General features: G+C 45.3%; 2 protein-coding genes across 3 annotated transcripts in view; one reads left to right on the forward strand and one right to left on the reverse strand.

Moving 5' to 3' along the window:
* Gnpat (glyceronephosphate O-acyltransferase) overlaps positions 1 to 7,436 on the reverse strand; it is a 32,446-nt gene extending 25,010 nt beyond the window's left edge. The window contains exon 1 of one of the 2 annotated variants that reach the window (XM_046432032.2): positions 7,297 to 7,436. In XM_046432032.2, coding sequence (XP_046287988.1) covers positions 7,297 to 7,374 — 78 coding nt within the window. In that variant the 5' untranslated portion in view covers positions 7,375 to 7,436. Of the gene's footprint in view, positions 1 to 6,838; positions 7,078 to 7,296 lie in introns of those variants that run through there. The other variant, XM_058575044.1, reaches the window with a different exon arrangement.
* Positions 7,437 to 7,537: 101 nt separating this feature from the next.
* On the forward strand, positions 7,538 to 16,446 carry CUNH1orf131 (chromosome unknown C1orf131 homolog). Its single transcript, XM_046432033.2, has 7 exons — positions 7,538 to 7,722; positions 9,432 to 9,760; positions 13,392 to 13,448; positions 14,094 to 14,189; positions 14,312 to 14,398; positions 14,943 to 14,995; positions 15,847 to 16,446. The coding sequence occupies exons 1-7, from the start codon at positions 7,641 to 7,643 to the stop codon at positions 15,980 to 15,982; spliced, it is 840 nt and encodes a 279-aa protein (XP_046287989.1). The 5' UTR covers positions 7,538 to 7,640; the 3' UTR covers positions 15,983 to 16,446.
* The last annotated feature ends 457 nt before the right edge of the window (positions 16,447 to 16,903 follow it).

Genomic DNA, 16,903 nt, shown 5'->3' on the forward strand with positions numbered 1-16,903 from the left:
GCCCTTCAATAGACGAATGGATAAAAAAAAATGTGGCATTTATACACAATGGAGTATTACTCTGCTTTATAAAATGACAAAATCATAGAATTTGCAGGGAAATGGATGGCATTAGAGCAGATTATGCTAAGTGAAGCTAGCCAATCCCTAAAAAACAAATGCCAAATGTCTTCTTTGGTATAAGGAGAGTAACTAAGAACAGAGTAGGGACGAAGAGCATGAGAAGAAGATTAACATTTAACAGGGATGAGAGGTGGGAGGGAAGGGGAGAGAGAAGGGAAATTGCATGGAAATGGAAGGAGACCCTCAGGGTTATACAGTGGAGGGGGTAGAGAGAGAGGAGGGGAGGGGAGGAGAGAGGAGGGGAGGGGAGGGGAGGGGAGGGGAGAGGAGGGGAGGGGGGATGGTGGAGGATGGGAAAGGCAGCAGAGCACAACAGACACTAGTATGGCAATATGTAAATCAATGGATGTGTAACTGATGTGATTCTGCAATCTGTGTGGGGTGAAGGTGGGAGTTCATAACCCACTTGAATCAAAGTGTGGAATATGATGTCAAGAAATTTGTAATGTTTTGAACAACCAACAATAAAAAATTTTTTAAAAAATTAAAAAGTAAAAAAAATAAAAGGTGGATAAAAAATAAACAGCAAAACGATCAAATTCAGAAAGCATGAGTAGAGAATCAAAAAGAAATAAAATAAAACCAATGTTGACTCAAAAAAAAAAAAAAGAAATGTAACAATTATTAGAATCAATACATCAATATTTAATTTTTATCATATTTTTGGTAGAGCCAGTACCCCTTTGGGAAACTTAACAAAAACAGCAGAGACAAGATTAAGCTCCAGAATTATCTCATCAGTTTTGCAATTATATCACACTGACAGACTTTCATCTGCCTCTACTTAGCTTTAAAAATTAAACCAAAATATATTAAGAGCCTGCATTTGACATATTTGGGCTTATGTCAAATAATCCCATACAAGTGCAAAGAAAATAGAAGATCTCCCAAGAAGAAAGCGCCCACATGAGCTCTGACAAAGGGTCTGTGCCACTGTGGCCATGTCTGCTCAACTGCCATAGCTCGGCTTCTCTCCACCCAGCCAGCCTCCAGCGCAGCTCTTAGAAGCCTACCAATGACTCTTAGACTGCTAGTTTAAAAAGACGTCCTCCGATTGTGAAAGTAAGAGTGGTGTTGATATTCTCAGCTAGCATGTCTAAGTTGCTCACTGCGTGTGAGGACCCTTCTAACAGCTCTGAACAGAGGAGCAAGCCTCCCAACAAACCCAGGAGGGGCTGGTGTTCTCAGTCCCAGCTTACAAGGGGACTCAGGCATGCAGAGGTGGACTTAGGTGGACTTTCCTCAGGCCAACTCCTCACTACCTCCAGGGCCTGATCATGAAAATCTGGAAACACAGTAACCCATATAAAAATATAAATTGCTCCCAATCTTATGACCCAGGAACAACCTGCTCACAACATGTAATAGTTTCCTTATTGTTTCTATTCAAAACAGGAACCATACAATTTACCTCTGTTTTCAACTCAGAGTACTGTTTTAAAGCACTTCAGTGGCCGCACAATTATCATGTTCCCTAAGTACTTAAAATAGTTTTTCAAATTACCAAAGCAACATATGTTCATTATAAAAATTTAGAACATACAAGCATAGAGAAAGAATTAAAATCACCTAGAGTCCTATGATCCAGAGACACTTTCATGAATTCTTTTTCTCTAAATGCACAGATGGACACATTCTTTCCTTGCCAGATACACATTGGGACTTGCAAGGTGTTTCTTTTCATTTAATGTTATTAAATATTGCTCCATGCCATTTAAATTCCTTCCTTTCTTTTTTTGTCTGGGAACCAAACCCAGGTGCCTGTGCATGCTAGCCAAACACTTTACCACAAAGCTATACCCACAGCCCATCTTTGATTATTTTTTATTATGTTATTGTTCTTGTTATTTTAAGGATTAAACCCAGTGGTGCTTTTACCGCTGAGCTACATCCCCAGCCTATTTATTTATTTGTTTGTTTGTTTATAGACAGGGCTTTACTAAGTTGCCAAGGCTGGCCTCAAACTTGTGATCCTCCTACCTCAGTCTCCCAAGTAGCTAGGATTACAGGTGTATGCCACCATGCCCAGCAATATCATTATTTTTAATGTTAAAAATTTATATAATTTTTCACTCCTTGCTATATACAAAAACACACATTCTTAGCCCCCCACCCCAACATCCTTCTTTCAGTGAACCCTTCCATCCTGGCCTCTTCCAGCTTTCATTCTGCCAGCCTCCTCTACTGTGTAACACCATTATCTAGTGCTCCCTCTCCCTGCCCACTTCAAAGTGTCTAGCAATTTCCCTGCTTTGGTTTTTAATTCATGGCTCTCTGTCACAGTAGAAAAATCTACCTTGCTTCTCTAATCCAGTGACTCTCAACCTATGGGAAGTTTTCCCCTCAAAACTACAAATCTGTGTTCTTTCCCCCCACCTCCCTCAGTCAGTCTCCTCCTCCAATCCCCTCTATCCATCCTCCTCACAGTGCTGGGCATGGGCACATACTTCCCGGCCTTCTGGCCCAGCTTCTCCTGCCTCTCAGTGCACACACTTGGTTGCCACACTTCACATCTGGCCTTTCCCAAAGGAATTCATTGCTCTGCAAGATCCTTAACTCCATCCTGTTCCTAAGATCTCAGTCTCCAGGTCCTTGTCATCTGCAGCCTTCTGTATCACTCTAGTGCCCCCCCGCCTCGCCCTTTCTGTCCGGTCCTAACCTAGCTTTGAGCATGCACCCTGTCCACTCAGCAACCCACCACTGCCCTGGTCGTCTCTCAGTGCAGCTTCAGCCCTTTCCTTCAACAGCCCCTCTGCTGAGCTCACCCGTCCTCTGCATCCACTGCCTCTGTGCTCTTCTCAAGAGAGTTCTAATCAGACCCAACCCTATCATGCCACGGTACCCATCAACCACTCCTGGGAGAGGGAACTGCACTGCCCACCATGCTTCCTTGCTTGCACCTGGCCTCATACATCTGCCCATCTGTTTCTGTCATCCCTGCATAGGCACCCCTTCTTCTATGAAGGCTCCCCCTGAGTTCCACCTGGAATTACTGACACCTCCTCATGTGGACTTCTTCACCTACAATCCATGTCTATTACAGTATGTATCCCACACACTGTGATTGTCAGCATGTCTTGTCTCGATACTAGAGCATAATTATCTGAGATAAGACGGCCTATTTCTTTATCTTTCCAGCATCTGGGCACGGTGCTGGAATTCTGGTGTAAAATTGAAGTCACTGCAACATATCACACACTCTTGCTTATAAGCCATTAATAAGGAACAGCTCTATCACCTCAGTTAGACTGCAACAAACTATCATCATGTAATTTGAGGGTCAAAAGGGATCTTGAAACTTTCCATTTAGTGGTCCTGGGAATAGAAAGAGAAAAGGATCAGGATCAACTGGGAACACATGGAGGGCAGAGCATTCAGGACACCAAGAGCAGCAAAAACAGGCACTTTAAGAAAGCCTACAAAAGGGCTGGAGTAGTGGCTCAGCGGTAGAGCGCTCAACCAGCACATGTGGAGCCTTGGGTTCAAACCTCAGCACCACATAAAAACTAAATGAATAAAATAAAGGTATTGTGTCCAACTACAACGAAATAATAAATATTAAAAAAAAAAAGAGGGGCTGGGGTTGTGGCTCAATGGTAGAGCGCTTGCCTAGCATGTGCGAGGCCCTGGGTTCGATCCTAAGTACCACATAAAAATAAATAAATACAATAAAGTTATTGTGTCCAACTACAACTAAAAAAAAAAAAAAAAGCCTGCAAAAGAGGATCAACAGCAACTTTTGCACATTTCTGTTACCTGCAGGGCCAAGTCCACACCTCTTGCCTTATAACTCCAGCTTTTCATGACCCCTACCACTTCCTCTCTTTGATAGTCTTGCTGTAGACATGCAATTCCCTAAACAAAGCATGCTATTTCAGTTCTCTCCAGACCTCTGTTCAAGTTAACACCTCGGCAAAAGAGCATTCATCTTTACATATTTGAGCACAACTGAAAGCTTGGCTTTGTGGTTTGTGTTGGGGACAGAGTGGTGATCAAAACAATCTCTCTTATAAGTAATCAGTGCATGGTGGTAACAGCGATTGAGAGAGGCACGGATTTTCAAAATGGTACTTCCAACATTTTATTAAACCTGTATTTGGTGCCTCCTGTACAAGACTGTGAACTTCTTGTTGAGGTAGGTAAAGTATCTTCTACGTTTCTGAACCTACTATTATCAATAGGAACTCAGTTATCATAGAATGAAATAAGGCAGTTACTTCTTGAATCCTATTGACAGCTCCCTAACATTCATAGGATAAAGCTCAAAACTCCCCAATCTGGCTCTAACCCAATGTTCAATCAAGTGGTTTTTAACCCAAGCTGCACATTAAAATAATGGGGAAACTTTAAAAATATTAATGCCTAGGCCCCACCACTAGAGGTGCTTGGTTAACTAGTTCTGTGAGCAGTGCCTGGGGCATCAGGATTTCTAAAAGTACACTAAGTGGCTCCCATGTGCAGGTAGGGTCAACTGCTTATCAACTGGCCCTCCCTTAGGCCTGCTAGGAGTATTGATTATCATTGAGTAGACATATTTGCATGGCTACTCACCCAGGAACATAAAACAAAGGAGAGTTAAGTAAGAGGTGAAGTGGACACTCTCCTTGTCTCAGTCTGCAGGCAGGCTCCCCCGCTGATGGCTGGACAAGCCTCTCCTGACTTCTGAACCTCCCTTCTGACTGCTCTAGAGGACCCATTTACTCAGAAGAAGGTCACCAAGTGCCCCAGCAGCAGCCACCAGGCACTGAGCAGTGGCAGTTACCAGACCACACAGAGTCTTATGGGACACAGCAAGGGAATAACGTCAAGAGTCCCAGGACTTTTCCATTTTTCATCCCAGAATCTCACTGAAAGACCACAAGTACTCCTCTGGCTTTGGATATAGCCACTAGCTGATGATTGCCGGAGCAACATGTTAGTACAGACCTTCCTCTTTTGCTCTGGTACCATATGCCACTCTACTTGGATGTTTTCTCAAATGATTATGTTGTTTCTGGTCCATAACATGATAATCAACAAGCTAAATATCTCTTACCTAAAATTGAACACATCCCAAACTGAAATTGATATATTACCTGTCAAAACCTGTTTCTCTCTGGTAAGTCCTATCAAAAGGCATATATCAGCTGCCCAGTTGCCAAGTCACAGAAACCCAACACCTTAGTCAACTGGCTCCAAGGGCCAACAACTTGCTGTCCTAAGTCCTACAGACATTCACAGCCTTCCACCAACCTCACTGCACTGGCCTACTCCAGGCTTCCTCGCTCCTCTGGATTCTTCCAATAGTGTCTAATCATCTCTATGCTTATGCATCAGATTTCCTCCCCACCCTGATTCCCGTCCTACACTCTGCTTAAGTAAAGGAGGTTGCCCACAGATGTCGTGCCAGAAACCAGTAGCTGAGTATAAATGGCCTACCGTAAAGCCAAGATTGTTATCCTTAAGGATGTAGACATGATATCCATATTTGTTAGGAAATGTCCTCTGCCTGCTTCTTCTGATTCTCATGTCAACTTTGCCATATCCTTGCCTGACTGGCTCCCCAACACATGTAAGGCGTGGTTTTCTTACATAATGCCTAAGACTGTCTTCCTCTCCTTCATCTACCATTCACACTTCAAACCTCAGCTAAGGTGTCACCTTCTCTAGGAAGCCTTGCAGAGTCCCCAACAACCAGATGTATCTCCATTTTACTAACACAATATGCTGTGCCCTTAGACTACTTAATTTTAATTATTTATTCACTTATGACTTCTCATGTCCTTAAAGGCAAGGGCTGGATCTGTAACACCTACGTCTTAGACATTGAGAATAATGACTGTGATATTGTAGATACTTCTAATGTTTGCTTTAATCAGAAGTATCTTAAATACCTCTAAAGAACTAATCTCAGATAAGACAGAAAGTATTGCACAATAGCAGTGGAAATGAACACAACCTGAAGGAGTAAGAAAAAGTTCACTGAAGTAAGACTATGCAATCACAAAGAGTAGCCAGAACTACTAATAAGAGGGCTGCTGTCCAGCATCAGAAGTACACTGTTCACATGCATTGCCTTGGTCTTTCCTGTGAAAAAGTCAACAAGTCTTAGGGTTAAAATGTCACTGATGAAGGAAGAAGTAAAACACCAACTCTATTCAACACACAAAGAAAATTCCAGTCAATTCATGAACCACTTTAGGGCAAAAAAAGGAAAAAACTTTCCGTATATCGGATCTGCACAACAACCCTATTCTCCACATGTTTGTCCTGCAGTATCAGAATCAGAAAACAAAGGTGAAATACTTCCACTGAAGAACTGTGGGCTGACAAGGTCAGCGAGGAGAGAGGCTAAGGGTGATTAAGCTTGAGGGAAATAGGCAGTTAGCAGCAATCATAAACCAATAGCTCCTCACAAAGCACACTGGAGCTTCAACACACTACAAAGAGGACTCTCCCAATCTGGAGATAGTCACGATCTCTTAGAAACTGGGAATTTTGTTTATTTTGCCCTTTTGTGTTTTCCTTGCGCTGGCCTTCCTGCACAAATTAACACCATACTGTACCTAAATCAGAAACTTACACTAACTGCCAAGACATGGATTTATGTCTTCAAAATGCATTACTTCATTTCCTTCTAAAGTAGATAAAAATTAATTTGGTAATAAAAGCAACAGATAATAACCAGATCAGTTGCCCCAGCATTGTGCAATCCCAACGGCTAAAGGACTCCTACCTTGCAATTTCTTCATGAAAATTTTGAGTACCAACATTCTGGTGGAAAAAACAAAGCAAGCAAAAAAAACCCCACCAGTCCAAAGCCCAGAAGAGGAAGAGGGGGTGGCCGGAGTTGAGGTGGCCGGTCGGGGACAGGCTGGGTGGCAAAGGTTGTCCTCCAAAGTGGCTTGGAACAAGCGCAAGGACGAAGACCAGACCAGCCAGGCAGCAGAGTTCCCGGGTGCTCGGCTCTGCCCGCACGGCCTGGACCCGCCTGCACACCAGCCGGACGGCCCCGCGACACGGGTCCGGGGTCCGGGCGCGCGGCGGAGCGGCAGGCCCGGGGCCGCGGGGGAATCGCCCGGCGAACGCCGTTGCCTGGGAACCGCGCCGGCACCCGCGCCGCAGCGGCGGGCCTCGGCAGCTCAGGGCCGGGCCGGACGAGCCCCGCCGCGGGCTGCGATCTCGGGCGCCTACCGCATAGAGGAGCGCGACAGCGCCGGAACTGGACGAGCCGACCGAGAAGTAAGATCTGGAGGAGCTGGGAGCGTCCATGGTGCGGCTGCCGTCCCGGGCGGGGCCTAGGTTCCTCTGCTACGCGTCGGTGGTGCAGCCGCTGGGGGCGGTTCTTCCGCGAGGGGCAGCCCGACCTCGCCCTGGCCTACGGCACCCTCTGCGGCCGCAGCACGGGACCCCGGGCGCCGCCATCTTGCCCAGGACGGAAGCCGCGCGGGGCCCCGCGGCGCACGCGCAGCCGTCGGCGCCGGAAGCGGAAGTGCGAGTGGCGAGTGGACGGACGGCCGGGGTCCCGCGCGCGCACGATGGCGCCGGCGTCCGCTTCCCCGGAGACCGCGGGCTCGGAGACGCGCCTGGACTCCCTCCTGCAGACCCTCTACGACCTGGGTGAGAACGGCTCGCGTGGGGGCGCGTCGGCGCTCGGTGCCCGCAGTCCGGGGAGCGCCAGCCACCCGCGAGCCTCTGCCTGCGACGCGAGGCTCTGCCTACGACGCGAGCCTCTGCAGGGAGTTAGGCTCTGGGCCCTGCAACCCAGGCTCTGCAAATAACCAGCTGGGTAACCTTCAGCTGTTCACGAGGTGGCCGACCATTCGCTCCCCTGTCTTCTTTTACTGGGCCAAAATGAAATTAAAAGGCTTATTATTATTATTAAAGATTTGCAACTGCCTGGCACTTCAAGAGGAAGCCCAGCAGGGCTGACATGGCTGGCCACCTTTTGGTACCAAGAGCCTGATCTTAACTAGGTTATGGTAATGAAGACAAAGGCTATTTTGTTTTTATTTTGGAGCAGTTGCGGCTCACCCTGTCAATAAGAGTCAGCCTAAAAGTATGGAGAATTTATCAGGCGCGACTTGCTTTTCACATACACCCCATAATTTTTACAACCTTGTGATTGTTAACCTTGTGGATACGTCCTTATTCCCATTATTAGGAATGTAGAAACGCACTGAAGGATACCGAGCTTGCTGAAGGTTACCCAGCTGGTTATTTGCAGAGCCTGGGTTGCAGGGCCCAGAGCCTAACTCCAGATCCTGTCCTGTAAGGAAGCAACTCTGTGCCCTTGGAAATATTGGAGGACAGAGAAGAGTTAGTCTCTGACTTGATAAGTTTAAAATCTAGAGGAAAAAAACAATCTGATACAGTTTGTATCTACAGTCTTGAATTGTTATGCCAGGAGCTGTGAAGGTTTGAATTTTCTGTACTCATCTTTATATCCTTAATGCCAGAGTGTAGCTGGCTATTAACACAGTTGGAGTAAATGACTAAGTAAATAGAAGCAAGCATAAATCATCAACTGATGTCCAGAGAGCTCTTGTGTTTATACTTTCGGTGAGGAATGAGGCCCAGAATTTTGGTCAGAACCTTCAGATGACTGACCAGAGTTTGAATAGGTGAATCAAAAAGTAGATCTAGGCATTGGTAGAAAATAAAGATGTTTAAATTAAGCCAATCATCTTAAGTTGTTAATTTATAACTGAAAGAAAACAGGAAGACCGTTACATGTACCTATAATCCTAGAAAGTGTTACTTTTTATTTTATTTGGGGGCAGGTGCTGGGGATTGATTCCAGGGGTGCTTAACCACTGAGCTACATTCCCAGTCTTTTTTATTTTTTATTTTGAGACAGAGCCTTGAACTTGCAATCCTCTTGTCTCAACTTCCTGAGTTGTTGGATTTACAGGCATATGCCACTACATGCAGCCTAGAAAGTATTTTTTAAAAAAGAAAGAAAATACATGTCATGTACCTATAACCCTAAAATTAAAAAAAAAAAAAAAAAGAACAGCGCTGGCTGCTGTGTCAGACACAGTAGCACCATGTATGAGCCAGTTGGGATGTCCAGTACTGGGCACTGTCATGGTTCTGGTGCTTAGAGTGAGGACCAGAGTCATTGTATAAATATGGTCACCAAGGACATGATGGCTGCATTATGGATTCTATAAGTTGTGGGAGTGTACCTTGATGAAAACAGTTTATTTCTTAGTGTGCACTGCTGGTACTTAATGGTTGTGCCAAACACAGTGCTTTCATATGCTTGATGTTGGTGACAGCTAAAACCAAAAATATTTGCTTCCTTTTTGTGTTTGAACAAACAGGAGAGACTAAAGATGAATCAGAACAGAAGAGGATCAGAAAGAAGAGGGAAAACAAGAAGAGAGACGTGGGAGCTGCAGCAGCCGGGTCAGTGGGGCAACTTTCCCTGCCTGCTTCACTTGAAAGAGGGCAGAGGAAGAGTGCTTCCAGCTTTTTCAAGGAACTCAGAGAAGAGATGCATGGTGCTCCTGATGTCACCTCCCAGGGTCCTCCTTCAGGACCAGAAGTCTCTGCTGCTGCATTGCCACCCTTTCCCCACATAGAAGTAGTCAAATTTCACAGCAGAAATAAAAAAAGAAAACTGCAACCAGAACAAGATGAGCACACAAAGGTAAGAAGTTGATTGACCCTTTGTATGGTGGCATTAAGTTACTGTCTTTATAGATGGCGTGCCCCCCCCCCCCAGGACCACCCCCACCTAAGGATTTGCTCATTCACAGGACTCAGCATAAAATTTTTTTCTGCCATCTAGACTTGTAGACTGATCTTATCAAGCTCTCACCCTTCAGAGTTAATTAGTTCTTCATTATAAATCTCATGGTTGATGGCAAACTTGGTACAGCAGTGGCTCAGGGTTTAAGATATGCAGGAAAACTCTGATAAGCAGAAATTCTGGTTACTTAGTGCTCAGGAGCTGGCCAGCAGCAAGTCAAGAGAACAAAACTGTCTTGAGAATTGTGGGGCTTGATAAGCCCAGACATGTTCAGTGAACTCCTTTCCATTCATAAGCATTCTGCTTATTAGTGCTCAGGAAAACTCAGTTGTTTACCTCTTTCTGATATTCCTGCTAACTGCCCACCACTGTTCTAGGCATTGGAATATAGCAGCAAAATGTGCAGTAATCCTTGCTCTTGAGGAACTTGCATTCTGGTGGAAGAGCAGATGATTTACTGTCTTTCCAACTGAACCTGAAAATCTGACTCAAAATTCAGTCCATGAAGGAGGTATGGTTACCCTCCAAATGTTTTTTTCCTACACAAAGATATGTCCTATCACCTTTGGTCTATCAAAATAGGAAATGAGGATTGCATTTGTTTCTAAGGCTGCTGCAATAAACAGCCACAAAATTAGTGACTTTAAAAATTGTCTTGCAGTCCTAGACATCAGAAAAGTCTAGAATCAAGATGTTGGCAAGGCTGTACTCCTTCTGAGGGCTCAGGGGAGAATCTTCCCTGTGTCTTTGATCAGAGGTAGCTCTGGGCATCTCTTGGCTAGCAGCTGCGTAACTGCGGTCCACCTTATTTTTACTCTGCCTCCGTAAGGACATCTTCCCTTGGATTTAGGGGTCATCCTAAATCCAAGATGACTTTCTGTTGAGATCTTTGTGCTCTAAAGATCCTTTTTCAAGATGTTTCATGGACATATCTTGGAGGGCATACAATTCCATCCACCACTAAGACAGTTTGGCTTGCAGTTGTTCTGTTTGGATATAGTACATCCTTAGAACTAACACATTAGTGCCAGTGTTTGCTACCACATGCCCACATCCCACTTGGGCTGTGGGATCGGCATCCCTATGTGTCTGTGGGCTGCCGACAAAAAGACCAAATGGACACAGAAGTAATTTTTTTCACAAAGCAGGGGTGAGACTGCTCTGCAACCTTAAGGATTCTGCTTTCACACTGGAAGACTCTAGAGCGAGAGAGCGTGCGTGCATCCAGAATTCCCTTTATTTATAGGGAAATTAACAAAGGATTTTTGATCATATGTTCTTTACCAAATAAGGCAGGAGTGGGCTGGTTAAGCCCCAGTGGGTAATGCCTGGGTCCAGAGCCAGGGGAAAGCAGTCTTCTTGGCCAAGTGAAGGTGGAGGCCACCTGCCTCGTGCAGCCCAGACAGTGTGCATTGCAAGACCAACCCCTCTGGGCTCAAGGCTGTGAGAGGATGCTTCATTTAGCTCAGGGGCGGCCCCCACAGTTTGCCATGTCATTACTCTAAAAACAACAAAAGCAAGCACTTACTGTTGGTTTACTAACATTTCTCCCTCAGGGATTATTAGAACACTCCAATTATTTCTACCTTTATTTTGTAATTCTAGGTCAGCTTCCCAACTCTTATGCTCCACATCCTGCGGTACTGGGACCTGTTAGGGGAGATCCAAGAAATGGTCCTTTGCAGTCAAAGCCCTCAAGCTGTCTCCTATTACCCCAGAGCTCCCTTCAGATACTAGTATTATGTGGGCAGCTCTGATGTGAGAGAACTGGGAAAGCCCTGCTTTGCTATATAATTCAGAGCTGGAGAGTTCAGCCAGGATAAGTGTCCTTGGTATCCCCCCACCCTATCTGCACTTCCACACATGTGTCAGGCTTCACATTCTTCCTAAACTCTTGTGTGTTCCTCTTCTGGACTGGAAAGTTTCCTTCATTTTAAAAGGGTGGGAAAGTTAGCACTGAGTGATTGTGCGTTTTCCTGTCTCTTAGTAATAGAATGTCTGGCAGGCCATTGTGTGGTCCTTTTCTTTCTGTTCTGACTGAGTCCTTTCTGTCATGGTTGGATTTTTCCCGGGAACCTTGGGAAACTTGACTCTGTTCAGTTTGAATTCACTGAGCCTAGTGAAATTTTCCATTTGTCCTTGATGTTCCACCCTTTCTTGATTTTAAAAAATTTTGCATCTTTTGGGCTGAGGTTGTAGCTCAGTGGTAGAATGCTTGCCTAGCATGTGTGAGGCACAGGGTTCGATTCTCAGGACCACATACAAATTAATAAATAAATAAAGGTCCATTAACAACTAAAAGTATTAATAAAAATTCATATCTTTTGAAAATGTGAGTTGTGTCTGGTTAAGGAAACTGAATGTGGATACAATGAAAACACGTACACCTACACCCGTGAGAAGATAGAATCTCAGCATTGCAGCAGATGAATGTGACTTGGTCCCTGTAGCGTCCTCTTGGGTTGGGGCTCATGAGGTGCAGAAGTTGTGCTTCGAGCCTGTGAAATATGGGAAAGTGTGATTGCCCTAGGGAGGGGTAAATAGCAGCTCCCCGTGGTGGAATGAATGAATGAATAAGTGATCTCATATAGTTGTCCTTGTTCTCTGAAAGCACTTGAGCCATTATAGCATGAGTTCCAACAGACATGAGATTGGCAGAAATACATAGCAATATAATAGTCACCTCTGGTGAACAGCCAGGGCACCGGCTATTTGTCTTTAGCAAGACTTTGAGAAAAGAGGAGGTGGGGTGAGCTACACAGCAGGCCACTTGGCTGGCCTACTGAACCCAGGAAGTGGTCTTTTCCCAGGACTGAGACTTGAGCCATACATTCTGTGAGGAAACTGCCTTGTGCTTTATAACTGGTTGTCCTCAGCTTATCTGGGAACTGGCCACTGTTTATGTTGCGTTTTACCTGTCCCAAATACCCACAGGTGAACTGCCTGCTCCTGTGCTACTTCTAATGCACAGGAAATAGTAAGTAAAAAAAGAAAAAAAAAAAAAGATCACTTATTCACTCATTTATTCCACACATAATTGAGTGCCTGCTGTTTGCAGTCCCTAGGCAGCAGTGAACAGGTGTCGTTCTTTGCCCTCATGGAATAAACTGCCCTGTCTGCTAGGGAGGCAAGCAAATTAATTAATATAACTGGAAAGAATTGCAAATGCTCTGAAGAAGTAAATAGGGTCCCGAGCGTAACAAGTAGAACCTACTAGATAGATGGTCAGAAAACACTGAGGGGGCAGAATTGCCCGGTCATCAGTTGTTCTGATTTTTAGTGTTTTGAGGAACTTCCACAATTCTCCATAGCAGCCACACCATTTCACATTCCTACCAGTGGAACACAGGGTTCAAATTCTCCACATTCTTCCATCATTTTTTTTTTTTTTTTTTATGATAGTAGCCAGTCTAATGGGTGTGAGGTAGCTTGTTCAAGGCTTTTGAAAACTCTGATGGTGATCTGTACTGTGATGATACGGTACTGATGCAGTAACAGATGATTTTAATAAGAATTCTTTTCTTCGCAGAGTAAAATTCATGTCCTTGAAAAAGATGTGGATATTCAAGAATTTAACTTGGAAAAGGTATGTTCTTTAAGATTATTTAATTATTTGTAATTGATTTTATTTATTTATAAGTTCATTGTATTTGTATAAAATTTATCAAATGTTCGTAAAATTTGTAGTCATTAACACCTTTATTTATAGTGCCACAAAGTGATTGTTTTGCATGTCTAGTGGTTAGGGAAGTGGTTATGCAGATCCCACTGGTTCACTTGATTGCATGCTGTGTGCTCGAGAGACACAAGATAGTGACAGTGACTGTGATAAGCTAAAAACCAGGGACTTGTGCTTATTGGGATCTGAACAGATTTTAAAAATGCCTACTAAAAGGACAGGAAGAAGCCAGGCAGCACCCCGAGTGGGTGTGGCAGCTGCTGTGATTGGTGGTCCTGAGTAGGTGGTGTTTCTCAGCTCGTCTGCAAGCAGCCTGGGTGTCGCAGAGCTCTTCCCCGGTCCTAGTTGTCACTGATGCATGTGGAGATAATTTTTTCCTTCAGTGTCAGATGTGACATGACAGTGACCTGCAAGGAGAGCCTCCAGGAGCTCCTTTGCTGCACCTACAGGACCACAGTACCCTCTGCAGTTGAAGGCATGTGCTGGGTCAGAGCCATGTTGCCCCTGGGGGCTCCACACATGCATCCGGGTTGAATTCTGTTTTCTCCACAGGCTCGTTTGGAAGTGCACCGGTTTGGGATCATGGGCTATGGGAAGGGAAAGGGAAGAGTCCTGGAACAGGAGCGTGCCATCATGCTGGGTGCTAAGGTGAGGGGCCATCTTCCATTAGCCACAAGGTGCAGAAAGAACGTCCCAGGGCAATGCAAGGAACACTGGGACATTTCACAAAATAAAAGCTGACGATACATGTCCTTATTCTTTGATTTCAGCCTCCCAAAAAGAGTTATGTGAATTACAAGGATTTACAGGAGCAAATCAAAGAAAAAAAGGCAGCAAAGGAAGAAGAGAAGAGAATGGTAGGTGTGATGTGGGGAGCAGAAAGGCGGGGGTTATCTCCCACAGGGATTGCTGGGGCTGGGGCCGTGCCTGGAAGCACTCAGGGACACCACTGCTGAATGTTGGTTCCCTCCACTCTGCCAGCCACATTTCATGATGCCAGCCAAGGGATCTGCTGCTCACCTGCAGGGGCGGTTTTGAATAGCAGGCGCCTCCTGCCCAGGTGATGCTAGCTCTTCCCCTCTCTTGGCTGCTCTTACACATCTTACGTGTTTTATGTTGTAAAGCACATGAGGCCCTTTGCAAAGCCCCAAGAATAAGTGTGACACTTGGGTCTTTTCACCTAGAATAGAAGACTTTACTTTTGGTGTTGATCTTACCTGGAATAGCCTTTTACATTCTTGAAAGGGCTTCAAATTGAGACTTTGAAACAGTCATGGTTAGTAGGCCCACTTGAAAAAAATGACTAAAAATAACTGGTACCTTGGTCACAAACCTCTTGCCCGTTTTTGAATCTGCATTCTCCATTACTGACCCATATATTACCTTAAATTCTGAAATCAGGTACAGGATACAGATATTTTCAAGAAAAAGAAGAGGAAGGGGCAGGAAGACAGGTGAGTGTGCTGGCAGGAGCCAGGGCTGTGCAGATTGGGTGAGCCTTGGTCAGTGTGGCAGCAGTGCCTGCAGTATGTGAGTGTCCTCCCAGGTCCACAGGGGAAAGGCAGGTTTCAGTGAGTTGTCCTGACCGAGGAGCTGCCTTGGCAGTGAAGCTGGAGCCCTCTGTGGCCTTCCATTGTCAGAGACCAGGCCCCTCAGGAAGCTGGGCTAGAAGGGAGCCAGCAGTGGTCAGGTGGCCTGGCCTGGCGGGGCTGTGTGGGGCTGCATGGAGCCGGCCTTGCCTCTACTTGACTCTTGGCTTCATTCAAGCACTGCCTGCTCTCTCTTCAGTTTCTGTTTCCCACGTGACTTTTTTGTCTTGACCTTTTTTCCTGGACGCCTAGTGTGCTTGCACATGCTGTAAAATGGTCCTTTGTTCTGCCACCGAAATCCTTGGAGTGCCCATTGTGTGCCAGGATGTGTAGAGGGCCAGGCACAAGTGTTGGTCCCCAGTCATGACCACACTGATGGGGTCCCTGTCCTCCAGGACTTGCACTGTGGGAGGGAAGTGCCCCAAACACACACACTGGTAGGCAAGGCGATGTCAGGTACTGGGCAGTCCTTTGAAGAGGCTGAAATAGCATGATGAGAGAAAATCACAGGGAAGCTGGGAGGTCACTTGAGAGCAGTGACATCCATGTGCAGAACTGAGCAAAGGGAGAGCCAACCTAGAAAGGTCAGTCCACTCCAAGGCCCTGAGGAGGAAGGCCTGCGGGACAGCATCAGGGTGAGCTCTGCAGGGAGACTATAACCTCAGTGCTACCAGCACCTGACCGCATATGGTACCTTTTTCTCACCTTGAATGTAGAAAATTCAAAAAGAAGCCGGTTCCTAGTACTTCATCAAGTGGACGAATTGGACAGGTTGGAAAATTCAGAAATGGGACATTGATTCTGAGCCCCCTTGATATCAAGAAAATAAATTCTTCCAGAGTGGCTAAATGAAGCACTTCGTCAGCTAACAAGAGGAGTGGGAACAGGTGGCCCTGCTGGCACTGGGCCCTACCAGACCCAGACTCCTCACGTTCCACAGAGAGAGAACAGGTGAGGCTGCATTGCCAGCTGTTGGTGAGCACAGCAAGTGTCACCTCCACTTCCTGCCCTGGTGCTTGGAGCACTTGCTTGTGATGCAGTTTTCCATGATCACAGTGTCTTGTAAATGCTAGTGATTGACATAAATTGCCTTTTGACTTTTTGTGGGGTATTGGTGGTGCACGCCTTTTAACATTTGTAACTACTTTACATTATGAAAGAATTCAGAATGTGGCAAGTCTTCAGTTTTGTGGAAAAGCAGTTTTAATTTTTCAGTCTACTTTGTATATAAAATCTACTTTGTAAGAAATTATATAATAAAATAGTCTTTATATTTATATTGACTACTAAATAATAAAAGATGGTTTTAACATGTGCTTAGTGCTCATGTACCAGTGGATATTGTCTTGCGGAAGACAGAACTTATATGCCACACACATTTTAATGGTGTCAACAGCTTCTCAAAGCTTGTGGCACATTAAAGAAACATTTTCAATGCTAGTAACAATTATGACTTTTTTTAATTGCCAAAAAAATTCAGATCCCAGCCTAGCAAGTAATCAAGTTTTGATCAACAACCCTTGGGGTGTCCTTGGCTGGCTGTTGCGTGGCTTTCAGTGGACTGTGGAGGATAGCATGTGGTAACTCGGATGAGTGGAGCCTGCAGAACCTGACAGGTGGCACTAGGAAGAATCTCAGGAGCTAGAAATGGGCTACTAGGGAAGAGGGGCCCCTGCCCATGAGTCCTGACAGCAGATAGGCTCTTCCTCAGCCAGGCCAACTGGAGTCCCCACCTAGTCTGTTTTGGAAAAGCCTGCCATTCCAAGTATAAAT

Source organism: Marmota monax, unplaced genomic scaffold, assembly GCF_021218885.2.
Source record: "Marmota monax isolate L192 unplaced genomic scaffold, Marmota_monax_Labrador192_F-V1.1 WCK01_AAM20220418_F8-fsc00071, whole genome shotgun sequence".
NCBI classification, from domain to species: domain Eukaryota; kingdom Metazoa; phylum Chordata; class Mammalia; order Rodentia; family Sciuridae; genus Marmota; species Marmota monax.

What these genes read in the sequence shown, in the direction of transcription:
- CUNH1orf131 (XM_046432033.2), top strand. Translation starts at nt 7,641, where the DNA reads ATGGCGCCGGCGTCCGCTTCCCCGGAGACCGCGGGCTCGGAGACGCGC. An exon ending in AACAAGATGAGCACACAAAG is followed by an intron (nt 9,761 to 13,391) that starts GTAAGAAGTTGA and finishes TTTTCTTCGCAG; the next exon opens with AGTAAAATTCATGTCCTTGA. An exon ending in CCATCATGCTGGGTGCTAAG is followed by an intron (nt 14,190 to 14,311) that starts GTGAGGGGCCAT and finishes CTTTGATTTCAG; the next exon opens with CCTCCCAAAAAGAGTTATGT.